This window comes from Phragmites australis, chromosome 19 (assembly GCF_958298935.1).
Source record: "Phragmites australis chromosome 19, lpPhrAust1.1, whole genome shotgun sequence".
NCBI lineage: Eukaryota > Viridiplantae > Streptophyta > Magnoliopsida > Poales > Poaceae > Phragmites > Phragmites australis.
This window is the reverse complement of record NC_084939.1, coordinates 2515833-2541860: the sequence shown is the minus strand read 5'-3', so window position 1 is coordinate 2541860 and position 26028 is coordinate 2515833. Positions and strand designations below refer to the sequence as shown.

Here is a 26028-nt window from a genome sequence, read left to right as displayed (position 1 = left end):
AATGGTTTGCATCAATACCTTGACTAATTTTCTACGTTCAAAATAAGATTCTGCCTAAATTGTTCATTGCACTTGTGACAGCAAAACAAGTAAACATTAACGGAGCAGAGAAAAAATGGTGTGCATTAATACCTCGCCTAATTTGTTACATTGCTCCACCTCCCTACAAAGCATGGCCAAAGAGGCGACGCAACAACACATCGAAACATAAGAATAAGCGAATAACAGTCAGAAACAAAAGAAAATTAAGGACTAGCTCTTCCTCATGGCGCTTCTCAACAAGGATACTATGGCTCGATCTGTGTGCTTGGGAACCCTTGTTGTCATGGCTATGATGTTCTCATCCTGTCATGCACAAGGTGGTAATTTCTACAGCCACGCATACACACAGTATTTACTTGTTTCCTCATATTTACACATTTACATTTTACGTCGATTTGTGTACATGTGTATGTACCGATTCTATCACTCTTTATGAATTGCACTACAAGGTGTCCAGTGACTGCCACCAACTCCTGCATGTTATGTACCATCACCGAATATTATTATCCTCGTCCATCAGACCATCTCTTAACATTAAATACTACAAGACGGGACACTGCAACACCACTTCGCCCCACGACCTTGCTTCGCCGAAAGAGAGTGTATATAGAAGGAAAATATTCGAGTGTATAACATTAAATGAAATTTGACTAGTTAGATGAGTATCTTTCCTGCGACTAGCAAAGATTGATTGTAGGATTTTACCCTTCAACTAAGGGGTTGGTCACACGAGCCTCGTCATGTTCGCACGATAAGACCACATTCTTAAAAATACCTACTAACAACTGACATTTGACGATATATGACTCGTCTCAGGGAGTACCCCTTATCTATTACACCGATAATATATCAAGTCGTCTGTTAGCAAAGCGTCTTGAAGTAGCTTTACCTGTAAAAATAATGCTTGCCATTCAGCATACATGATTACTCTTTTGAATTTTGAGAAATTGAAAACTGTTTTGCAGTCGCCTTGCGCAGGATCGCGCGTCGCACAAAAGTTGAGACTTAAACCGAGATCAGCACAGGTAGAAATTTAAAAGGAGAAAATTATATAGCTGATGGACACGCACTCCGTTGCTGCCACTGTAAACTCCTCGCCGTCGGTTATTTACCTACTGCCACAACGTAGTAAGGTGCTACGGCTTTATTATGGCCACCTCATGGTTGATTGCTGGCACCATTAGTTCAGAGAAGAAAACTGAAACATGGATGGATGGGTCGACGATGAATCGCAAGCTGAAGGTGAAGAGGGCGTTAAAACAGCTAAGCATGATTAGAGGGGAGTAGTAGAAGAAACAAAGAAAAAAGGGGGAAAGCGAAGGATCTGACTGTGAAGAACAAGAAAATATGGGGAAAAAAAGACAGGGATCCAAGGGCTTAACTGGGAGGAGTAAGGATCAGGAAGGGACGTACAAGGAAAGAACACAAGATTTAAGCACCAAGGAACGATAACAAGTAGAACCAACAAATGGAGCATTTGAATCCATTGCTCAACGGAAGCTAAGGATAACAAGTCGAACCAGCCCCTGTTAAGCTGACCAGCTGGCTTGGCTGCGCGGTTCGCGCCACAGAGGAGGACGACGACTGGACGAGCGGTGTCGCCTCGAGACGCCGATGGGCGGACGGCTCAGTTTTGCTGACTCCGGGATGGCACGAGCGGCCGGCACCCTGGCATGGACTGCTGCCGATGAGCTCTGTTTCTTTGTTCTTTCGTCTCGGCTTTTTGGAGGGCCGCAGCCGCGTGTGTCTGGAGGAATAGGGGCCGCCATGGAGGTCGCCAGAAGAGGGGGGGGGGGGGGGGGCGGCGGGAGAAAGCGAGCAACGGCCGGAACGAGGCGGCGCTCCGACGAGCCGAGGCACGTGCCCTGGTCGCTGTTTCAAATACCGACCACCCTTGGTAGCTAGCACTCGGTCGATCAGATCCGTGCGGCTCCGATTGGATGGCTCGCATGCGGGCTTCGTCTTCGTTAGACTCGGCAGCGAGAGGGCGGAGGGCCAGAAGCACATGCATGGTGCCGCAGCAGAGCTTGGTGGTGAGCTGAGCTCGCATCGCTCGCACGGTTCTTCCAAGAACAGCTCGCTTCTGGTACGCGTCAGTGAGGACGGGGAGATGTCCGGGCGGTTTCAAGAGGGGCATGGATGAAAGGAACAGGACCAGCGGATAAAATATCAAAAAAGATTAGAACAATTCTCGATTTATGCGTGTCATCCTTGCGCAAGAGACCATGGTAATCTTCTATGTATAATTCCAATTTTCACGATTATTCACGATGTTATCCACGGTCCATCCATCCAAATTAATTCTCGTGTCCTCTAAAAACGAAAAGTTTTCTTAATTTTCTTAAGTGAGAATTGTTCAAGTTGAGAACTGTAAGTATACACGATGATGTATTGGGTTGGGTGGGCACATAAGTGTAGAGCTATCAAAAATAATTTTTAAAGTAATGTCGAAAAAAAGGTAATATTTTTTTCTTGAAAAAATAAGTAAGATAAGTCTTGAGGGAGAGATAGTTTTACCTGGACGAGAATAGAGCTCGGGTAAATAAGCTGTTCGATGGCAACTAATTCTCTAAGGCTCAAGCTTAGTTGAGCTTCAAGTTAAGTTGTCATAGGTGATGGTGTATGTTAAAATATGTGAGATCCATATTTATTTGTGTTGTGTCTTAAATTTTTTATAAGATGAGATAATTTTTACTAGACTTGTACAACTTTCTAAAAAATATGGTGAAGTTTCTACATTTGAAGACAGAATGATCCAAACTTTATTTTCAGCAAATGTTATCCATGAATCATTTCTTTCGTGTTTGCAAAAATCTTGCCGAAGGTAGTTTAGTTTAGTTGGGAAGAGACGTTGCGCCAGCAAGTCTACCACTGCTAATGCAGGACGACTACTAAACTAAACCACAAGACAAAAAGGTAAAAGAAAAAACAGGAGGAAAAAAACGGCAGTGATGCTCCGCTACGCCGTCGCCGCCGCGGCCCTCCTCGTCGTCGCGGCCGTCTCTGCCGACGGCGCCTCCACGTTCTACTCCTCGGATCCGAACCTCGGATCCGCCCGCGTCGTCTTCCAGGTCTCACAAGATCCGCCTTACCTAGCCCCTGTTCTTGTTCCTATCACTGCAAGATTCGCCTGGGATGTCTGGCCTAGAATTCGCGCTAAAGGAGCAATTTTTGCTAGAATTTGGGGAGTAAACACGCTCAAGAATCCCTTTGTTTTTCTTGAACGGTTAAATTCGCTGGCCTTGTTGAGGGATCGGGAGATGCGGGAGGATCTAGGCGAGAATTACGCGGGGCATTGTTCTTGTTCTTGCGAGATTCCGTCGAGATTTGGTTTAGCGCGTACAGTGTGGCTAGCGTTGTGTTTTGGCAGTGCTCGACTGGCTGTTCTTCCTATGACCTATGCGTGTTGAAAAAATTGTATGCTAGGAATCTAGGATTAGTTGATGGTTAGTGCTGAAACTGGCTAATTTGGTAGGAACTTGCAGGTAGATTGATCTCATGTTGCATATTTGTTCTTCAAGCATCTGATTTTCTTAGTTAACCACATTAGACCATGACTTATATTCCAAGTTCCAATCAAAGTTCGCCTGTACGTGTCATGAAGGGTCCCGAGTAGTTTACTTAAGCTGCAAGCATAGTTTAAATTTCTTTACATTACTTTTATTAGCTCCTTTTACATCACTCCTCCAAGTACACCAGTAAAACTTATCGTGATAAAACTATAGCTTTGCTACTACAGATGCTTATTAGCAGTGTGCAACTGATTCAGTCATTTTAAGGGGGGAGAATGTGGACAATTCGATTACTCAGAATTCAGAATGCTTGAATTTTTGTAAACTTATGATTTATCGTTCCATTTCGGTATCTAAATCCTAGATGCTTAAATGAAAAATCAGGCCCTTCATTACTAAATTTGTTAACACTTGTCTTGCGTTTAACTCTTGGTAGTGTTTGCTCCCATTCTGATCCTCATACTTCTGTTGCAATTGCACCTGCAGACAAATCATGGTGATATTGAGTTTGGCTTATTTCCTCATGTTGCACCTAAGACTGTCGAACACATTTTCAAACTTGTTCGGCTTGGATGCTACAACACAAACCACTTCTTCCGGGTAACTCATCAGTTTTAAGCTGCTTTCTTCTGTACTTTTCCATCAACGCAAATTTTTTTTTTTTTGTTTTATGATGGACTACTATATCAGCTAACAGTACACTGTATTCTTGCCTTTTTCAGGTTGACAAGGGTTTTGTTGCACAAGTTGCTGCTGTTGTAGGAGGTAGAACCGCTCCTATGAATGAGGAGCAGCAAAAAGAAGCAGAGAAATCGATTGTCGGTGAATTTAGTAGTGTCAAGCATGTGAGGGGAATTCTCTCCATGGGAAGGTAATAATGCAATATTTATCTTCTGTCAGCACTTTGAAAGTCCATTGATACTTATCAGTTTATTTAGTAGGAACAAGATAAAGGCTGCTTCATGTAATTTTTCATAGTTACTGTATCTATTTATAATTTTGTACAAATCAAGAATAATGCAATATTTTCTAAATAAAAAACCCTGGAAATATCACAAAATAATTCCTTTTGCATGAACACTAATAATGATCTCATCAGTTATCAATTCTTTTTCATTTCCTTCTGCAAGGTACTCTGATCCAGACAGCGCCTCCTCTTCCTTTTCTATCCTTCTTGGCGACGCTCCACACCTTGATGGCCAGGTGTTTAACACTATTTCAAAGATTTCTGATCGATATCAACTAAACTGATTCGAGATTATACATAATGAATTTCAGTATGCTATATTTGGGAGGGTTACTAAAGGTGATGATACACTGAGAAAACTAGAGAGGCTTCCAACTCGTAGAGAAGGCATTTTCGTAATGGTATGTGTCCATCTACAATGTGCACAGTTCTCTTTTATGTAGGCGCCCTTTATTCTTCCTTTAACTCACTTATCGTTTATTTATCCCTTTTGAAATTATTATTTAAATTCTCTGCGAATATCTGTGAAAAGTTTGTCGTAAAATAATGTGACGGTATCCAGTTGTATGCTCGAATATAGCTTTCTTTTTTTCCTTGATAGCAAGTGTTGTTCAATACAGTATACAGGTTCTCACTGACAATGCATAGCATAAGAAATATTTTAATTCTATCCTTATCACTGTTATTATATTGTTGAACTTCTGTCAAAGTGTGCCTGATAAATGAAGTTCTGACATTTCATTTTGTTTTTGTCAGCCTATTGAGCGCATCGAGATTCTGTCAACATACTATTATGGTAAAGAACTGAAAAGAACAGAAAGTTTCTTGTTACTTCCTCTATTTTTCTTTTTTGGCATGTTGAAGATCTTATAACTCAAATTTAAGTTACCAAACACAATGTTAGATATGCACTCCCATCAAATTTAAGGTGTTTTTAAAAAATTATTAGTTAATTCTTTTGATCTTTAAGTATTGAGATGCCTTTATTTGTATAATCAAAATGTTGTGTTTTCCTTCAATAGTGGAATATAGGTGGCAATTCAAAGCTTGTAGAGGAAAACTTGCCGAAAGACACATGCTTCCTGGGCCGCTCTTGGTCACTGTTTGAGTTCCATTAATCGATAATAAACCATTGAATAGACCCAAGTCCATCAGCACATATCATGCTGCAAGTGATTGCTGATAAAGCAACACTGACCTGCGAGCAGAATGTTAGGCATTGGAAGTTACTGCCAAAGTGTCTTCATGTTGGTCATTCTGTTGAGCTATTAATAACTTCTACTGTGGCATGTGCATATATTTCATGTATTCATAAGCAAAGACCTAAGTACATTTTAACCTCCTTTCTTCAGACGAGTTCTAGGTTTATTCATCATGTAAAAATAGGTCATCTGATATCTTTTTGGTAACTGCTTAAATCAGTTAAATTAGTTAGATCATGTCCATCTATCCTAATAAGACTTTTTTGGTAACTGCAGATATTGACGTAGAGAGCTGTGAAGCAGAAAAATCCATTCTTAGGAGGAGACTTTCTGAATCAGCATCAGAAGTTGAGCGATGGGTTAGAATCTTACTTAATAATGTCGAAGACAGTTCATTTTAACAAGCCTGAATTAAGAGAAATATTCTGAGTGGTCAACTGATGTAACTTAAATCGGTTTTTGCAGAGAAGAAAATGCTTCGCCTGATGCTCAAGTTACCTTTGGTGAGCTACTTGGTTATTGATTTCAGTATCAGAATAACATTTGCAATCTAGCAGTTTGCTATATGTGTCAAACAAAGTTGGAATGAAAATACTACACACAATATTAAATTTGTTAAAAGATTAGCAGACTGACCTTCTAAGTGGTTATGTACTTCTAAGTGCAGTGCAATAGCTCGAATTTGAAGCATAAAGCGTTTATTCTGAAATTTAAACAGAAATTATTCCCCATTAACTAAGTTTGAGCAATATCGATCATTGCACATTAACTGGTTGCCCATGTAAATTCTATCCTCTCTGTTATGCAGGGCCTGATGGCCTAGGCAGAGTATGGACGGTACGGAAAGGGAACCCTTGAATGTGTATGTTGTGCGCCGTTATACTAGCAAAGTGTTACATGAGTTGATGCTATAGCTGTAATGCTGAGGCAGTTCAATAGAAATGTGAGTAGATACTCTGGATCTTGTTTAGTACACTATGGATTATTCTTTACCGGTTGCAATAGAGTTTCAATTCATGTTTTCTTGCTTGGTTTTGTTAAACAATGTACGCTACATGTTACTAAGTGTAACTTTTTTTAAAAAGAAATCATTCATGTTTCTCCTGAACTATTATGTAAATATGCCCCATAACCATGCAAATATGCAGTTTAAAAGGAAAATATTTTTGTTCTAGTGATGCAGTGAAGTCTGAACTTCTGTAGCATTCTACTTGCATGATCCATGGAATCTAGTTGGTTCTGAAATTAGTTAATGAACAAAAAAAAAACATCAGAAGTACTGGTTTTCTTCCCAAAGCTTGCTAGTTGCTAGCTGCTGCAGAACTATCCTACCTGAGTCTAGTCCGCATTGCTAAGATTATCATCTCATCTCTGCTTGCCTGTTCACCTGTCTGAACTGCATTGATAACTGTAGCTGCCATCTCCTGCTCATCATCCATGTGACTATGCGATCGAGTGCATGAGCTGGGGATTGGCGAGCCTGACAGAGCTGAAAACCAAGCCCAACTTGGCGCATGCGCCCCATATCAGGCAGCAGCGACCATGGAATATCTATATCATCTGATTTTGACCATCTCTGATTCGTGAAACCAAGGAAACTTGAGATCCTATGTGCCCACAGTTGAAAGGAAATTTGTTTGTTGTGGCTAGTTATGTGTGTGAACAGTAACGTGTGAACAGTAGCGCGAGAGCAGTTTGTTAGTCCAGTTGGTTTGCCTGGCTCTTATGGTATCTTATCTCCTAAACCGAATTAATTTGAATTAAATTGGACTCTTATCTCTAAATCGGACTGATTTTATCTCCTAAACTGACTCTGGACTCTTCTGGCTGTTACGGTTCATATGTGTGAACAGTAATACTGTGTTTGTTAGGATAAACACCAATAGCCACGTGATCTCCTAATTATTGAACGATTGGTTTGGCATATGAGAGTGCCACGTTTTTTTTTCAGAAAAATCTGGAGCTTTGCCATTCACTGAGTAAAGTAGGTGGCCAGTGGACACCAAGCCGGTCCTAGGACTTGAACCCGGGTGCCACGTGGGAACGATACGTACTCATACGCTGGATATGCGTGTATCATGTACATTATTCACTCCGAAGTTTCATAAATATATATGAACTGTGTTGGGTTGTTACCTGTTTTAAGTCTGAGTTACCTGACAAATGGCTGAAAACTAAGTGAGGAAAGCAACTGTGGCATATTTGTTAAAGGGTACATATTATCATATGATCACGCATTGCTCAGTGTCTAAAATAGTATCAGAAAATACCAGACAGTTGATTTACTAGCTAGAACATGTATGTAGTTTCTTTTTGGGAAGTAGATCGAAGATGGTATGGTCATGCCCACAGTCTTTTCGAACAGTCCCGTCAATCCATCAACTCTGCCAATAGTTTTCTTCATCCCAATTGAAGGCTTCCAAGGAAGCGACGATCACTGTTCTGTTCATATGCTACGCTGTCCAATAATGCATGCTGCATGCATGCTATTTCCTATCTGCATGCATGGAACCTGGCGGCGTAAAAGATAATATTTGAAAAATAATCGTAAGCCAATTCCATCAGTTTAACTGACTTGTATATGCATGCTTATACCTGCATGTTTTGGAGATATTTTGCAATGAGTTAATAAGATGAGTTATATGATCAGCAAAATCAAGGGGTTTTGCTATAGACTACCGGCCAGCAAAGCCTGACATATGTAGACGTATATCTAGTCCTATTATCATAGTAATTACCTGGACAGAAAGTTCTCAATTTTGCGATCATGGTACGCATGCAAGCATTGATCATGCATGCCTGCACATGCATTAGATATGATCAACGTATCATCAAAATGCACAAGCAGCTCGCTCGATCTGCCACGTTTCCAACACGTTTTTTTTTGGGTTCAGTATCCTAGTCGATCTCCGAGTTTGGCGCGAAAACAAAAAATATTGAAGCTAGCCTTTTCTTGTTCTCGGTTAGCTAATTAAAGTAATTGATCATCAGTTAATTTTTCATTGAAATGAGAGGCACACATGTCACGTGCATGCATTGTACAAGGCAGTGTCCTACGCACAACCCTTGTGTATAAAGCGTGACATGTGTAGTGTAGAGACACAAGCACTAGACAAAAGCCGAGACTACTATCAAGTACTCTTCATCTACACTGTGCACGAGTAGCCAAGGAGCTACGTACGTACACTGTGCAAGATCGATCATGTCGAGCAGGCGGAGGAGGAGGTCACCGTCGACGTCCCGTTCTTCGCCCGCCGCCGTCGACGAGCAGGTAGTAGCGGCCGACGTCGTGTCGAGGCTGCGGGCGCTGCTCCCTCCCGAGGCGGCGTCGGTGGGCGCCGCCGACGGCAAGCAGGCGCCGAGGGCTGAGGAGGTGCTGCAGGAGACGTGCAGCCACGTCAGGAGGCTCCACCGGGAGCTAGACGGCCTCGCCGATCGGCTTGCTGAGCTGCTGCCGCCGCCGCTGCTTCCGGAGCCGTCCGACCGCCGCGGCTTCGACGGCGGCGCCGATGGGGCTCAGCTAAACTGATGGGCCGTGGGTTACGCCGTGGTGTAGTTGGGCCGAAAGCAGAAGGCCGGCCCATGGGATGATGAGTGCTAAGATTAGTACCATACCGCGTGGCTAACGCAATTAAGCTAATTTATAAGCCGATACTGTGAAGCTACTCTTGGGAGACATCCGATAAAATTGGAACGATACAGAGAAGATTAGCAAGGCCCTGTGCATGGATGACACGCACAAATCGAGAAATAGACGTATTTTTCATTGACGTCCTCTCTGATCTTTCACCATCACAGTTAGGCCCTAGGAGCCTTTTTTTTTGCCCTAGTGTTATTGTACTCTTCACAGTGAGATCCTTTCTTGTGTTTCTCGTCTATGCTCTCCCTACTATGTGTATGTGATTTTACTGCTCAAGGCCGTTGTCTCTAAAGTACAAACATAAAATTACCACGTAGATACATTCATGATCCTTCAGATTAGTCTCGAGTCTCTACACTCCATTGGGGAAAAAAAATGCAAGATGAACAGCGAATTCGTGATTCTGAAAAATTGACAAAAAAAAAAAAAATGCATCGGCGTAAGATTAATTCGGTGTACATAGAGCACACACAAATGGCTCTCAGATAGTTCAGCAGGAACCATTTGAACATGAACCGAATTGAACAGGAACTTCTACACATGGCACATATGGCAGCACACACCCCAAAAAGATCGATGGCAATATATTACAGTAGCACAACGTGTAATTAAAATCTTTTAGAGCTGCAAATGTGTTCTCAACTTGACGTGTCTCTTAGACTCTTAGTGCTGCACCACCTCTCACCACCGACCCATGCAACCGAACAAGTAGCCCTTGAATTTGTTCCTTCCCTGATGCTGATGCCAAATCAAACAAAATTTTGATTTCTGTAAAAGAAAACCAAACGAAATCAGCAGTAATCTGTGTTGGTTTCTACTCTTTCTTTAAAAAAAAGAGAGAGAATTAATTATGTGTTCTACTCTGGTCAACAAAATTCAGTAAAGAGTACAGTGAATGCGGAGCAAGCCCAACATTTCTGATCCATTTTGTGATGTCCGAATTTCCGAGCTGCGAAAAGGTGATGCATGTACGTACGCTGACCTTGGGAGCTGCAGCTGCGCGGTCCGGCCGGAGCGGCCGTCGGTCGCCAGTGGCGTCGCTGTTCTGGCGGCGGTGCCGTCGTCGTTCACGGTCCTCGCCGTCGCCGTGGCCGGCCACCGGGGAGCGCCGCTGCTCTTCCCCGCCGGCGACGAAGCTGGACCAGGAGAGCGCGCGCCTTCCTGCGCTGCATCCTGACCGCGCGTATCTTGGAGAAGTCGAGCGAGTAGTCCGGCAGCGCGCCGCCTTGCCACCCGCCGAACGCCGGCACCGACGCCCGCTGCCGCTGCTCCCCGGCCTGCACGGATCACACACACATATCTACATGTTACACCCGCGATCCTCGGAGATGAGCGCAGGAACGGAAGTTGCACCGGCTCTCACCTCCATTCTGTTCTCCATCGGTGATGAGCTCAAGGCCAGAAGAGACGAGAGGAGAAGAAAGCTGCTCGTTGCAGGTTGGAGATCACAACAAGTCTGCAAATTTATATCTGGCAGATTAGCAAGGAGCTGATTGAAAGCAAGGAGACTTGTTGAAGGCCACGTCTTGTTGGGCACAGCACAGCGTGTGATGTGTGCTTGGCGCAGGGCGAGCTGTCTCGGCGTTGGGCACGGTCTGTGCTAATCAAGCAGAGGCTGGATGCCATTTACTTATTGGGTCACGATGATTACAGGGGATTTCCTACCTGAATAATTTTTTTGTTTAGGATCACCACGGGAACATATATACCCAGCGTATAATGCTTGTTTGCGCATCAAATCACAGTTGTTTCTTAAATAGTATTTTTCTTGGTTTCTATTTTCTGCGATGAACAACCAACGAGCAGTGCTGACAGGACAGTGGCCACCGGAGAGAGACCGAAACTGCATACATGTGAGACTCACTGAGAATTATCTCACATGTCAATAACAATATCACTCCGTGCAATTATGTCAGACGAACCCCTTCATATCCTGCAACTCTTAGCAGCTGTACAGCCAATAAATAAGAGTTTCCTGCAATTCTTAGCAGCAAAGCACAACCATGAACCATCTCCCATACATATCCCTCGAGTTATCAGGGCATTCTTCAGACCGAAGGTGCTGCACACAACCTGCCAAACAAAACTCACAGCTGCCTGCAGGACCCTTTCCATCTTCGTTTCTTTCAATTTGTCTTGGTGAGCATAAAACCTCTACCCATGAGCCAAGGAAACAAACAAATTTTACTTGAAAAATGTTCAGAGTTTCCACGAAAACCGGGAGGGAGATCTGATATAGTTAGCATTCAGATTTCTGTGAAGAGAGCTAACTGAAAAAACAACTGATCTAGTCAAGTTCCAAACAGCTCGGTCCCTGGTTTCAGTCAGTGAAAACATTAGCACATTTATGCAGCAGTCCCAACCAATGGCTAAGCTTATCGCCAGTAAGAACGTCTTCTACAATTGAAAGCAGACAAACCCCTTTGAAAAGCTTCTGGTACTGAAATATTTGTCATAAGCCACATTATAGATTTTATCATGAGTAACTTTTATAGGAAGTACTACCTCTTTTATATTTGTCATAAGCCACGTTATAGATTTGTCATAAGCCACATTATATATTTTATCATGAGTTACTTTTCGGCAAGCTAATCGATGTCATGCAAGGAACCGGGTGTCCCTAGAGGCATCTACTTCTCATTTGGCATAGCTTTCAGCTCCACATCAGATTTTGAGATTATAGATTATAATAAAATAGTTTAAATTACTATTTTTAGTTTAAAATAGAAACAAGATAGCTCATTCAAATACCATTAGAGTATTATAACTTTATGAATTTTTAGAGTTAGAAATACTGCGCTCCAATAACAGGAATCGGAGCTTACCAAACGGGCCCTTTATCTCCTGATGCACTTGCAGGTGACACGTGGCTAGGTGACCGAGCTTACCACACGCTCGGTCCAGGGTTGGTATGGCGATGATGGTCCATGATCCCTCACCTCATCGTTTTCTTCCCCCAAACCCATGAACAAACCTAGGCCACAAGAGTAAATGGAAATGGAAAGGAAAGAAAAAGGACACTTTGCATCAGCTATGCCTTACAATTATATCATGTTTTGTTTTTCACCGACACAAGTTATAGCATGGTTAATTTGCTCTGTCATAGTTGTTTTTTTAAACTTTTCATGGTGTCCTCTACAAAGCTTTGATCATCATTCATGATGAAAATACACTAGGCAAAAGAATCCTGAATTCGGTCGTATTTCAAAAGTTTGGTAAACCAGGCCGTTCTAGTGAAAAATGTGAAATGCCATCCTAAGATTAATGTACAATGCAAGAGAATCTTGCAACTACTTGTAGTTTGTAAATGAAGGCATCAATTTCAAAAAAAGATAAATTCACCTCCTTATCTCTCAAAAATGTTTTAGACCACAAGAAGAACAAAAAAGAGAGAAAGATCCTCTCAAGAAAACCATTCCTACCCTTACCAACTTCAAGAAGAAAATTGGACCTACATAACGAAGAAGAATATCACTCCTAAATCCTAATCTCCTATAGGAATAATTTTTTAAAAAATAAACTAAAGAAAAATTTAAACACATCCTCACCTCAAAAAGTTGCCCAAAAGAAACGATCTTAGAATTAAAGTACAATGTAGACAAATCAGATGGTCGACATCTGCATGCCAACTATTTCTAGTTTGTAAGTGAAAGCATCAACATCACGAGAAGAAAATCTCCACATGCTACTCCCAAAATGTTCAGACCACATGAAAACACTAAAAAAAAGAAAAACCTCAAAATGAATACGCTCCCTTCTTTTTTTTCTGGAAGCAAGATAACTAAACTTTTGACGCAATCACCCAATAAAAACAAAAGAGACTAAAATACTAGGAGTAAAAGCAATTGTGAAGGACAGAAGAAATTGAAAATTAAAAACCTAAAAATCACCCAAGAAATTTACTCTTTCTTCTTCTACACCCCTTCCTTCCTCACCCATACACTCTCCATGGTTGGGTTTGTGTTGTGTGGCGCCTCTCCTTCCACCCAACCCAACCAAGAAACGGAGTAGAGAGAGAGGCCCGGTTCCGTCTCCAAGCTCCAGCTCAAAGAACTCCATGGCCGCCATGGACCTCCTCTCCTGCAAGCTCCTCCGCTCCCTCCGCCTCCACTCCCCGCTGCTGCCGTCCCCTCCCTCCCGCTCCCTCCCCACGCGCCGCCGGCGCCGGCGCCCTGCTCCCCTCCACTGCCGCCTCACCACCTCATCCTCGCCCTCCACCTCAACCACCACGACAACCTCCGAGGAGGAGGGGGAGGCGAAAAGCCAGGACCTTTCCTCCCTCCTCTCCTCGTCCGACGCCTCCGCCTCTTCCGCCGCCGCCGGAACCGGCAAGAAGAAGCGGTCGAGCAGCGGCGCTTCGAGCATCCCGTCCGGGGTGCGGCTCGAGGGAATCTCCAAGTCCTACAAGGGCGTGACAGTGCTCAAGGACGTGTCCTGGGAGGTGCAGCGCGGCGAGAAGGTGGGCCTCGTCGGCGTCAATGGCGCCGGCAAGACGACGCAGCTCCGCATCATCGCGGGGCTCGAGGAGCCCGACAGCGGCACCGTCATCAAGGCCAAGGACAATATGAAGATCGCCTTCCTCAGTCAGGAGTTCGAGGTCTCCGCCTCCCGCACCGTCAGGGAGGAGTTTTTCAGCGCCTTCGAGGAGGAGATGGAGGTCAAGCGCCGTCTCGACCAGGTGCAGGCCGCGCTCGAGGGCGCCACCGAGGATATGGACCTCATGGGGCGGCTGCTCGACGAGCTAGACCTCCTGCAGCGCCGCTCCCAGGATGTGGACCTCGACATGGTGGAGGTCAAGGTGCAGAGGCTCATGCCGGAGCTCGGGTTCGCACCTGAGGACGCCGACCGCCTAGTCGCCTCCTTCAGTGGCGGGTGGCAGATGAGGATGTCGCTCGGCAAGATACTTCTTCAGGTATAAAAAAATTGATCTTTACATCATGCAGGAAGTATTATGGTTACAAACTTACAATGTGAGGAATTGGAATTGCGATGTGTGGAGCCGAAATTGCATTCTCGCAAATCAGCGATGAATTCAGATAGGGCTGTTGTCCTCTTGTGGATGGCAATTGCCCATATTCGTGTATATTAACATTGTAAATTCGATTATGTGCAGGATCCTGATTTGCTGCTGCTTGATGAACCTACAAACCATGTTGATTTGGATACCATTGAGTGGCTGGAGAGCTATCTGAAGACACAGGATGTGCCGATGGTCATCATATCTCACGACAGGGCTTTTCTTGATCAGTTGTGTACGAAGATTGTAGAGACTGAATTTGGTGTCTCCAAAACGTACAAGGGTAACTATTCACAATACATTCTAGCAAAGGAGATATGGGTGCAGACTCAGTATGCTGCGTGGGAGAAGCAGCAGAAGGAGATTGAGCAGACAAAGGAACTGATAAACAGACTTGGAGCTGGAGTTAATGCAGGGCGTGCTTCGAGTGAGCAGAAGGTAACTACTTTGATTGCAGCTTGCATCAATCAGCCTGATCGATCGTCGTGTTTTCAGCCACTATTGTGTTTTATCTTCTCTTTTTGCTTACTTTTCCTGTGATTACTAACTTTTATCTTATTTTGAATGCTAGAAATTGGAAAAGCTTGAAAAAGAAGGGTTGATTGAGAAACCTTTCCAAAGGAAGCAATTAAAGATCAGATTCCCTGAGCGTGGAAGAAGTGGTAGAACTGTGTTAGCGATAAAGAATCTTCAATTCGGATTCGAGGATAAGGTCAGCATTGTTTTGTGAATGCCCAAAATGGCTTTCAAGATTTTATTTCTTTTAATCAAGAAAGTGTAACATTCCGTACACAACTGTTTCCTCATATCCTCATTGCTTTGGCATGTGTCCAGACATTGTTCAACAATGCTAATCTAATAGTCGAGAGAGGTGAAAAGATAGCTATTATTGGCCCCAATGGATGTGGTAAGAGCACACTGCTTAAACTTATTTTGGGGATGGAGAAGCCACAAGGTGGCGAAGTGATTCTTGGGGATCACAATGTGCTGCCAAACTATTTCGAGCAGAATCAGGTACATCAAATTATTATAATTGTTGTCTTCTCTTATTGTTGTTTCAGATAAGATCCAGCTATTATGGCACTTGGTTGTTGGTCATACTCCAGAATAACTGCAGTAAAAATTGTCATCTTCTAATTAGATTGATGGGTTCTGATGTCTTACCAGGCCGAAGCTCTTGACTTGGATAAAACTGTGCTAGATACTGTAGCAGAAGCTGCAGAAGATTGGAAACTTGACGAGATCAAAGGTCTCCTTGGTCGTTGTAATTTCAGGGATGACATGCTTGATAGAAAAGTTCAATTTTTAAGTGGGGGAGAGAAGGTAATGCGCTTTCAGTGTAGTTATTACTTATGAGTTAACTTTATAAGCTCTGACTGAATGCTTTCCATTTGTAGCTGGCAATGATTTCTATACAGTAGTATATAATTACTCATTCTTTATATGTTATTCCTTAGGCGAGGCTTGCCTTTTGCAAGTTCATGGTGACTCCATCTACTTTACTCATCTTGGATGAACCAACAAACCACCTTGATATCCCATCAAAAGAAATGCTTGAGGTTGGATGCAGTTCTCATTCTTTCCAAAATCAATTTTTGTAATCGATAATTTCTCATTTTTGGGTTTGAAGATAACTTTGAGCCAGTCCTAATAATTTCTTTGCATGCATGACAGGAGGCAATATCGGAATATGCAGGTACTGTGATAACAGTTTCTCATGACCGTTACTTCGTAAAACAAATTGTTAACAGAGTCATTGAAGTGAAAGATCAGACTATCCAGGACTATCAAGGAGATTATAATGTTAGTATCCTATCATCTTTAAAGTTATCTCACATCTTATAGTTCCTCCAGATTTCTGATTGTATTGGGAGTTAAATGACCTCTTTTTTGCCTATAGGCTATAGTAGTACAACCAGATACTTAATGCTTCTATCTAGCAGAGTTCAGTATTTTGTGTTTTTGACAAAATTATTAGATAGTCGTAGAGAAAAGTAGTACACTGGTAACTTTAGCAATAATAATGGCATAAGTCAAGGTATAGAGCATATCACAGTCATCAAGAAACACGAGCATGCAGTGAAAGACGAAGTCTTTCTAGTTTCATAAAAAGTTCCCACTTTGAATCTGACACGAGCATTTGGGCAACAAAACCATACCACCCATGTGGCCATTCAGTGATAAAATTAGCATTTTTCTATGAATTTTTATCAGCACATATGAAGACCACAAAAACTAGTAAATATGAAATTTTCTTCATCAATGTTTGCAGTATTACCTTGAAAGGAACCTTGAGGCCAGAGAAAGGGAACTCGCCCGTGAGGAAGAGCTTGAAGAGAAAGCCCCCAAAGTAAAGGCCAAATCAAAAATGTCGAAGGTGAATATTGCTACTATCATCCATGATGCAAATATGGGTGCGAACTGGGTTTGCTAAGCTTGTCAATCTTACATCTTTCTTTCTGAACTCCATTGCAGGCAGAAAAAATTGCCAGAAAGAAGCAGAAGATGCAGGCCTTCCAACAAAGCAAGCAAAAATCGAAGTCGCTTAAAAACGCAAAGAGGTGGCAGTGAGGTTTCGTGGTTCCTCATAGAGGCATTCGCAGTGCCGTATACTATTCACGACACCGGTACAAGGCAGACACCAGTAATTGCTTCTCTGCCTGTTCTGCTGCATGCTACAATCGGTAAATTAACAGAAGCACAGGGATGCATCAGCAAGGAAGTAGTCCTGCTAGCGCCATAGAAGACCGGAAGTACTGTAACTAAGCAGGAAACATTGTATGACCTTGTACATAATACAGGCAGTTTCTGAAGGAGGCATGTATTATTTTGCAATCAATAGAAATGCCAGTATGTTCTTTGTCACTCCTACAGTAGAACCACACATTGTACAGTGCCATTGATCACGGCCAATTCTTTTCTCATGTACAAGCTGTACTAATTGGTATGCCTTAAATATAAAGGATGCAAATCAGGTTAGTTCAGGCTTGTTTGTGCTGCAGGTTTAGATAACATTTGGTTTGTTGCGTGGTTTGTTACATGCGTAAAATGCAGGCAACTGAAATAGCTTCTGCTGTTTGAAATGCATTCTGATGAAAGAATGAAATGCGTCGACTCTTCCATAACGATTCTGAGCTAAGAAAGGAATGTGTAGCTAATTATTCTGAGGTTTTTTTTTTAAGAACGAATTCTTACACATCCCCTTAACAAAACTGATCAGTTGATCAAGTTCGCAGCCAATTGATAATTGGGAATCGCATAAAAATATAATGTAATTATTGAGTAAACACTGCAAGAATATCGAGTAAACGTAACATAAATTCTGCCAGGAATCATTAAGAGTTTAAAAAAATGTTACCCCTTGGGCAGCAGCTATACCATGGAGTAACGAATATTACAATTCTGCCAGAGACGCAACTCCAGGAGATAGCATAAATATACAATCCCATGATGCTCCCAGCACAAATCCAATGTTTCCACTGTCTCCCCAGTCCCCAGTCAGTGCACCATGAAAAAGGTTCAAAGGATATATTGAAACAATGCAAGCAGATCAATATTCGCTGACCCTTGGAAGGCTGAGCTTCGAGCATGAGCAGCATCTTTCACGGCATCTGTATCATACAATGATCGGTTTTTTGACCTAGTCCGGAACTATTTCTTAGTACAATGTTCAGAAAGAATGGAGATGGTCAAACAAAGCTGGTTCAGGATGGTGAATTCAAATAAGAAATGGCAAGGGAGAAAAGGTAGTAAGCAGTTAGCAATTCAGGTGCGTAGAAGCGAGTATGTTAAAATGGATGGTACAAGTAAGACTTGAACTCATGAAGGTACTAAAAGCTAAGAAACAAGAAAGCAGAATTTCCTTACTAATAATTGACCAGGATGATATGAAACAGTGAAACACAACTTCCATGAAATGGAGAGAGGACCACAACAACTAGATTTGCACCCATGTCCCAGGGTTACAAAAAACAGAAGCCATTGAGAACCATTCTAGAGGCCCCTCCAGTCTGAGCGCGACCAAGATTCGCTGCGTCCATAGGCCCATCTCTGCAAATCAATATCCAGATACCGAATTAAATCAATATCTCAGTCAATAAAAATGGCATTAACCAATCGAAACTGCAGCAAGTCAAATAACCAACGAGAACAACCATTCATGGCAGCAAGAGACGGCTACCATGAGTATCCTGGAAATCCATCAGGTGCCCAGCATTGTCCCCTTCCTCCCTGATGAGGATGACACCACTGGCGAGGACGGCGGCTTGTATGGCCCAAGCAACCCTGCGCCGGAACTTGGTCTAACACCAACCTTCACCGGCGATGGTACCATTGCTGCTGCGGTTGCCGTTGCCGGTCTTGGTGAGGGCACAGTTACTGGCGTCGGTGCAGGCGCAGCTGCCGAACGGGGGGCAATGCCAGACGCTACTGAACTCCGTGCAGCTGCCGCAGCAGACGCTAATGCAGAGGTCAATGTTGCGGCTGCAAGGATCGGATTCTGCCCGAGCAATGCCGCAGCCTGTGCCGGGTTCCGCGCGTACATTGTAAGGTCTCGCACGCCACCGGCCACGATGGCATCAAGCACCGGCTGCAGCGCGGGTGCCTCCACTGCCGGCACCGGCGGAGGCGGCGTCACAGCAGCTGAAGCCGTGGCCGCCGGCGCGGGCGCCTTGCTCTTCCGCGCGGGGTCGTTGGCGAGCTGGCATTGCAGCGTGCGGCCCTCGAACACGCGGTACGGCTCCTCAACCGCCTTCGCGGCACCGCCCGCCTCGCGGTACACAAACAGCGCGTACCCGCGGGACCTCCCGGTCTCGGCGTCGAACCCGAACGGCCCGCCCTCGAGCTCCCCGAACCGCGCAAAGAACGCGCGCAGCCGCTCCGCGCTGGCGTCCGGCGCGACGTTGGTCACGTACACCCGCCTCCCCGTGGCGCCGCCCCCGAAGCCGGATGGGTCGGGGCCGGCGGAGGCGAACTGCGCGGAGACAGGGCGGCCGAAGACGCTGACTCGCGGGGTGCAACGGAGCGCGCGGAGGGCGGCGGCGCGGGAGGCGAAGGACACGAAGCCGTAGCCTTTGCAGCGCCCGGTGGCGCGGTCCGCGACGGCGTGGCAGTCGACGAGCGGGCCGAAGCGGGAGAACGCCTCCGCAAGCGCGGCTCCGTCAGCGTGCGGGGGAAGGCCGTGGACGAAGAGCCTGCGGTGGGAGGGCGACGCGTCGGCGGCGGCGAGGAGGCGCGCGCGCAGCGCGGGGTCCGAGGAGGCCGCCTCCGCGAGGATAGCGAGGAGGCGGGGCTTCGAGTAGGGCTCGATCAGGCGTCGCACGGAGTCCGGCGTGGACGGCGGCGACGAGTCGGAGTCGGAGCCGGAGCCAGCGTCCAGGGCGGGGTCTCGCGGTTTCCGGCGTTTGCGTTCGGGGGTGGAGGTGGATGGATGGGAATGTGGGGGGAGGTCGTCATTATCGCGGGGCTCCATGGCCTCCTTCTTCCTCTTCGCCATGGCCGGTTGGGTCGCCGCCGCCGGCGTCGAGGGGTGACGGCGGAATGGAAGCAGTGCGGGACCCAACCCCAGGGCCACTGGCTGCCGCCAACTCCAAGGAGCTGCAACGAAATACACAACATTTTATAAATCATATATATTAAGATGAGCAACAAAACGTCTGGGTGGTGTAGTTGGTTATCACGTTAGTCTCACACACTAAAGGTCCCCAGTTCGAACCTGGGCTCAGACACAATATTTTTTCTATTTTCCCCTTTTCAACTCTAATTTCGTACATCGCAGAATTTCTGGTAGGCTTTCATTCTTTCAACTTCACAAGCAAGTATGCATTTACACCCCCTTTACAATAAGAAACTTCTTTCACCTCTCCAGTCCCCACTGACTTCTCATGTCATTCTATGCCTTAATCCCCGTGTCGTCCCTGTGGTGACTCCAACTTTGCCACTAGAACCCTAGCCTGGTGGCCCTGTGTGGTCGTCGTTGTCGTTGTCGTTGCCGCCGCCAGCGCCGAATGGCGGAGCTGGTGGTTGCGCCAAGCGGCGTAGTTCGCCCCCTTTCTTCTTTCTTTTTGTTTTTTTCCTTCTTTGCTGATCTCCTTCCCCGTCATCTGGGGGGCCGTCTGCGTCGTCCGACCGCGGATCTACGGTGGGCCTAGCTAGATCCGGTGTTCATCCCTCCGTGTGTGGTGGTGCTGGCAGTGATCTGGTGCAGGTGGTGCTGACCGACTCCTTTTGTAGGGCTAGTGTTACGACTGGATCCCGTGGTGGTGGTGGGGCTGGCCGGTGTTGCCCATGGGTGTAAGAAGGGCATGCTAGCCCTGCTGCATTTCAGCCAATTCTGTCAGCGGCTCGCCGAATCCGCTTGTCCCGGTCGGATTCGTGGGCTCTGTGCCCGTATCTGGTGGGTGTTCTGGCGTGACTGCCCGCACCGCCCTCACCTTGGCGGTGGTCTGGCGTGGTCAACCACCCGGTGGCCGCTCCCAGTTCGTGTCATCCGCGCTGGCCTCCCCCCGCTCTCCGTACGGCTGCGTGCTCTCGGGTTTGCATGCACTGGTACCTCGGGTGCGCTAGATGTCGAGCTGCGTCACCTCGGCGGACGCGTTCCGTCGGGCCACCCATCGGTCGACCTTGCCTCGTGGTAGTCTGGCGTCGTCGGCAGCCACGCCCCCTCTCCTCGGTGGTTGCTCGGTTGGCAGGCGGCCACACATCACTCTCGGTGCTACTCTCTATCTTGGGCTCGCCACGGGTCCTCCCCTATTCCTGGTGGCCGATTCTGGCCGGGTTGGGTTCTCTGGGGAGCCTTCAGCCGGTGTTGGGTAGAGGTCGTGCCCTGTGGTCCGGCGTCACAAAGCGGAGGTGTCGCGCTGCCGTGTGCTGTACTCACTTGCCGTGCTTGTCGTGTGCCATGCCGTTGTGTGCTGCCATGCTGGCGGCGGTGCTCATCGTGTTCCATGCTATCGTGGTGCCTCTGCTACTGCTCGTGCGCTCCCTCGACATTTCTTTCATGCTGATCTCGGCCTTGCCGTTCTGTGTTGCTCCTCCCCTTGCCCAGCCTCCTCCTCTTCTACAGGTTCAGGCCGTGGGGAGCTTCGTGACGCTGGGTTGGCCGTGGGACGACGCGACTCCAGGGGGTTTCGTTGCTGCTACTTTGGTCATGGCCCTTGAGTGGGCGGTTGTTCCTCCTTTTGTGTAGGTTTCCGGGGCGAGGAGCTGCGAGCGAAAGCTTTGCTCGGCTTACTGGTGCCAATGTCGTTGACGCCCTCAAGCATCATTCCCTCCCTGGAGGCGACATTTTCACGTCTCCTTCGCCCTAGATGCTTCTCTGGGTGAAAGCCCTGTCCGGGTGTCCGGATGGACAACGGTGGCATTGATGTCATTACCTTCCTGAAGGCGTCGCTTTGAGAAGCCCTTGCGCTTTTCTGTAGGTTTAACCCTTTGTCCTCATCTCGCATCGACTCTTCATTCTGGATTGGCGTTTCACAACAGCGATGTGGTGCAATGCGTGCTCCTCCGAAGTGATGCGCTGCCGATTTGTGTGTCTGAGAGTTGCGGCGTGGGAGAAGGGTTCCGCCGATCGAGTTGTGTGGGAGGCAGTTGTTTGGTTGGTTAGCATGCGAGTTGAGTTAGGTTGGACTTGTCTATTGTCTGGTTGTGCTTTTTAATGTGGACATGTTCTGTTCGGGTTGAGGTCGTATTGTCGTCTCGGGGTTACTAGTTGTTAAAGTTTTTAGGTCCAGTTTTCCTAATAAACGGGACCAACTCTCTTCTTCTATAATAACATCGGTATATCTGGTGCCGTCCTTTTGAAAAAAAAAATCACTGCCCTAAAACTGCAGATGATTTCCTTTTCTTTTTAAGTAAGAGTAGGAGCACTGCTAATTCATTTTAAGAAGAAAGCAAGCAGTTTTTACAATGTCGGTATTACATAGGAAATTGGTTGACTCATAGACTCCTATCATGGCTTAAATTAATGTATGCTCGGGTTGCCCGATTTTTTTTTTTTGAAAATCAAAAAATTATAGAATAGGCGTCCGTTTGAAAATATTGCAAAACTAGGCTATTGTCGTCCTTACAACGAGTGACAATAGTCTAGTTCAGCAATGTTTTCAAAATAGACGCATATCTTTACAAGTTTTTTATTTTCAAAATATAAAAATAAAAAAGGCCCGGGTTGCCGCATGCCTGATGTCTCGAGGCAATCTCTTCCTTGATGTTGCCGAAGACTTGCAATGGTTATTCAAGGCTCTTCCTTCAAAGATTCTTCTATTACGTTTCTTCCAAATGTTCCCTGTGTTGTTTGTCCATTGCCTCATCTTCTCCTACACTTCTTTCGTGAAGCTGCAGCGTAAGCACAGGTGCGCCGTCGTCTCTTGCTCCTGATCGCACAATGAGCACACTTGATTCCCCAACCAGTTTCGATCTGCAGATGATTTCTAGGGAGAATTCTTCCACCATCAGGTGCCATGTTACTTTAAAGCATACCACTGCTGAGGTGATTATACACAAACAGTACATTCTGGGACCATGCGACTAATAACATTTCATACTCTCTGGGACCATGCGACTAATAACATCCATCAGTATAAGCATCCTTGCCGTAGGATGATTGCCATCAAAGTTGGCCTTAGTACAATTCCACTCCTTCGTCACCAAAAAGCAAGTTTAGTCCTGCAAAATCATCGTAGCTTCTGTTAGTTACTAAACTTTCACTCTTTCAGCTCTGGACTGATTCCTTTCTCTCAGACTCGATCTCACCTTCGCATGCAAGTTCTAGTTTCAGTCCGCAAATGATTTTAGCTTATGTGTATCAGTGCACTTCCATTCTTCCACATCATTTTGAAAGACCAGCACGACAGGCGAAAGCAAAGCAACGGTCCAAGAAATGCATACGATGTCTGGTTGAGGCAGTGGGATCTGGTTTATGCACACATCCAAACTATTGCAATCTCATAAGCACAGGGAGTCAGGGAGAATTGGAATTGCTATAAATCATCGTAGAATTGGAAACCAAAGATTTACCAAATAATTAAAAATCTGCTAATAATCACAAATGAAAACAACGCAAGTAATCTACATCAAAAGCTAATTAAAAAACAAGAACCAGATTAAAACAAAACACAACATCGGCCACTATGGTGTGCCTGCCGCCGCCGCCACGCCTCAGGCCCTGTCTCCGGAGCAACCCTCGACTCCCTACACCACCTCACCTCCCTCCCATCCCCCTCTAACTCCCCCGCAGCAACCGCCTCACCTCACCGTCACCACCATCCTTGACCGCATCCACACCTGACCCCGCCACCGCCACGCGGTCCTCTTCTCCCAACCTAACAATTGCGCGCTCCGCACGGTCGTCGAGGATAGGGGTTGGAAGCTGGAGGTCACCGACATGCAGAGGCGATGCAGGGATGTAAGTGGACGCAAGACGGTGAAACGGGCGGAGGCGGCTCAAGTAAAGGTGAGGTGAGTGAGAAGTGAGCAAGGCTTGGGTAACTGGATGTGATACACCTCATGATGGAGCGGTATGGGCTCGTAACTAGAGCGGGAAACAATTACGGGCACATGAACCAAACACCTAACAACGTAATAGCCTCACGATGTTATCTGATTACACCCTAAATGGGCTGAACCAAACAGCTTCTAAATAAGTAGGAATATGCCGCAAGTCCATCGCCCACACAATCCGGTGCATTTATGATCTATATCTCTACCATATAAAGCAGGAGTTGATTCGTGCGTCACCCCTCCCACCTCCCTTCCCACTCTCACCTAATAAAAAACTATATAAAAACCATTGTCTAATAGAAAACTAAACTGTCCCAACAACTCAAAAAGAATCACACCCCCACTCACTCGAAAACCGCAGCGGCGGCTTGTCGATCTGATGGTATCTGACCAGCATGAGAAGGCGGCAGGGAGCCACCACGCACAACGCCCCCACCGCTGCCAGCACCAGCATCGCCCCTTCGCCATCGCCAGCACCGTCGGCTTGGCCCCGGCGACAGGAACCACGGCGGCTCCAACGGCTTGCCTCCGTGAGCCAATCCCCGCCCTCGACAGAGGCGGAGGCCCACAGGGGAGGCGTGCACCTGCGCTGGCGGCAGCCCGTCCGCATGACCTCGGAGTTCGACAGCGAGCGATGGCTCTTTTAGCACCGTCTCTCTTGCCGCGTCCTCAACGGACTCGCTAAGCTCCGCCTCTGCATTAGCCATGGCGGCCTCAAGGGAGGAGTGGGAGGGGTTGCATGGGGCCTGCCCGATGTCACGCTCCTGGCATGCAACTTCTCTGTCATTGTCGACACCACCTCCCGCGGTGCCGTGCTGCACAGCGCCGCCATCCTCGCCAGCTCTTTGCGCTTGCGCGCTGCGCACAACACCAAGGTGCAGCATGCGGTTGATTACACGCTTCGTTTCCCCCTTTGAATTTTGTTGCTCTCTCTGGTATTAGTGGCGTCGTGATGACAATTTCATATGCGATTTGATTAAGTTAACATTATGCATTTTGAAGCAATTGGGGAACAACTAGGATTAGTAATTTTGCGAATAGAAAAGGAAATGCAAACATTTGTGAAAATAAAAGGTAATAGAAATATGCACATTGAACACAGGGATGAAATTGTTCAGAGTTTACTTTGTCAAGAATTACTAAAATGGGATACAAGAGTCAGGTTAGAGTTGTGCTTGTAGCTGTAGAAAGTGCTAGAGGACTAAACATTCTTTCTTCGTTTGGGGAGGAAGAATGAAAGGATATCTCAGTCTATTTTCTGAGGACGCTGTTGTGGATTGAATTAGATATTGAAAGATAAGGTAACATGTTAGAAAATTAGTTATCAGCGGAAGTAGCGGGTTGATCTAACGAGACAATGTGCATGATCACAGATGACACCAGAGGCACGATGTTTGTTAATGAGGTTCGGCCGAAGCCTACATCCTCGGGGCATGACTACGGGCGCTCCTCCCCAACAAGCAACACCGGCCGCTTCCCGGGGTTCCCGGCAGACTCGCTGCCCCCCTGCGAACCTATCGCTATGTCTTCATGGTTACAAACAGCGACCCTCCTCTCATATTTATGAGGAAGCCTGATTACAAAAATCATACTAGGATTTCACCTAGAGTCCTACTAGGATTCCACCATATACTGCTAACACAACTCCAAGTTCTATATGTAACTAACTCCGTACAATTATTCGACACATATCCAACAAACTTCACCTTGATAAATAATTTGTCACCTTGAAGTCATCACGTGTGAACCTCCATATACACCAGACTTGAGTTGTTGCCTTTGCCGCTCAACGAGAGCTGTCCGATGAGTTTCACTCAAACCCACCGCTTTCCAGAGACACTACTATCCCTACAACTTCAGACTCCATGACTCCACCTGCAACTGAGCACCTCTCTCTTCTATCAACACAATATCTTTGAGCGAAATCATATTCCTCTTTAGCCTTCACACATGCCTGACTCCCTGAAGGACATAACTCCATTATTGATTTTGATTTTGATAGTACCTTACTCCAACAGCACGATAACTCACGTCGTCACATAAGTAGATACAACCAGAATCACCAGACTTCATGAAGAAAAACCGCTTCCTGTTGGGCGTCACATGAAAAAACCAACTGAATCCGATATCCACGCTCCTGATTGACTACATCT

The 26028-nt window shown here is 45.9% G+C and overlaps 3 protein-coding genes, 3 non-coding genes and 1 pseudogene across 6 annotated transcripts; 4 read left to right on the top strand and 3 right to left on the bottom strand.

Moving 5' to 3' along the window:
* Nucleotides 1-2215: 2215 nt before the first annotated feature.
* Nucleotides 2216-2320, bottom strand: LOC133901117 (U6 spliceosomal RNA). Its single transcript, XR_009906652.1, has one exon. It is a non-coding gene; the product is annotated as a U6 spliceosomal RNA (small nuclear RNA).
* Nucleotides 2321-2924: 604 nt separating this feature from the next.
* LOC133901089 (peptidyl-prolyl cis-trans isomerase CYP23-like) lies at nt 2925-6746 on the top strand. Its single transcript, XM_062342381.1, has 9 exons — nt 2925-3113; nt 4041-4154; nt 4277-4425; nt 4685-4757; nt 4833-4922; nt 5278-5317; nt 6000-6082; nt 6189-6226; nt 6532-6746. The coding sequence occupies exons 1-8, from the start codon at nt 2994-2996 to the stop codon at nt 6207-6209; spliced, it is 690 nt and encodes a 229-aa protein (XP_062198365.1). The 5' UTR covers nt 2925-2993; the 3' UTR covers nt 6210-6226; nt 6532-6746.
* A 2638-nt stretch (nt 6747-9384) lies between these two features.
* On the top strand, nt 9385-9488 carry LOC133901106 (U6 spliceosomal RNA). Its single transcript, XR_009906641.1, has one exon. It is a non-coding gene; the product is annotated as a U6 spliceosomal RNA (small nuclear RNA).
* Nucleotides 9489-10044: 556 nt separating this feature from the next.
* Nucleotides 10045-10744, bottom strand: LOC133901026 (uncharacterized; annotated as a pseudogene).
* A 2538-nt stretch (nt 10745-13282) lies between these two features.
* On the top strand, nt 13283-17364 carry LOC133900335 (ABC transporter F family member 5-like). Its single transcript, XM_062341425.1, has 9 exons — nt 13283-14275; nt 14477-14818; nt 14952-15092; nt 15215-15394; nt 15548-15703; nt 15838-15939; nt 16055-16183; nt 16653-16757; nt 16856-17364. The coding sequence occupies exons 1-9, from the start codon at nt 13421-13423 to the stop codon at nt 16949-16951; spliced, it is 2106 nt and encodes a 701-aa protein (XP_062197409.1). The 5' UTR covers nt 13283-13420; the 3' UTR covers nt 16952-17364.
* A 686-nt stretch (nt 17365-18050) lies between these two features.
* Nucleotides 18051-19932, bottom strand: LOC133900957 (RNA-binding protein P-like). Its single transcript, XM_062342254.1, has 2 exons — nt 18561-19932; nt 18051-18430 (listed from the first exon to the last, which is right to left on the bottom strand). The coding sequence occupies exon 1, from the start codon at nt 19872-19874 to the stop codon at nt 18582-18584; it is 1293 nt and encodes a 430-aa protein (XP_062198238.1). The 5' UTR covers nt 19875-19932; the 3' UTR covers nt 18051-18430; nt 18561-18581.
* Nucleotides 19933-20032: 100 nt separating this feature from the next.
* On the top strand, nt 20033-20106 carry TRNAV-CAC (transfer RNA valine (anticodon CAC)). Its single transcript has one exon. It is a non-coding gene; the product is annotated as a tRNA-Val (tRNA).
* The last annotated feature ends 5922 nt before the right edge of the window (nt 20107-26028 follow it).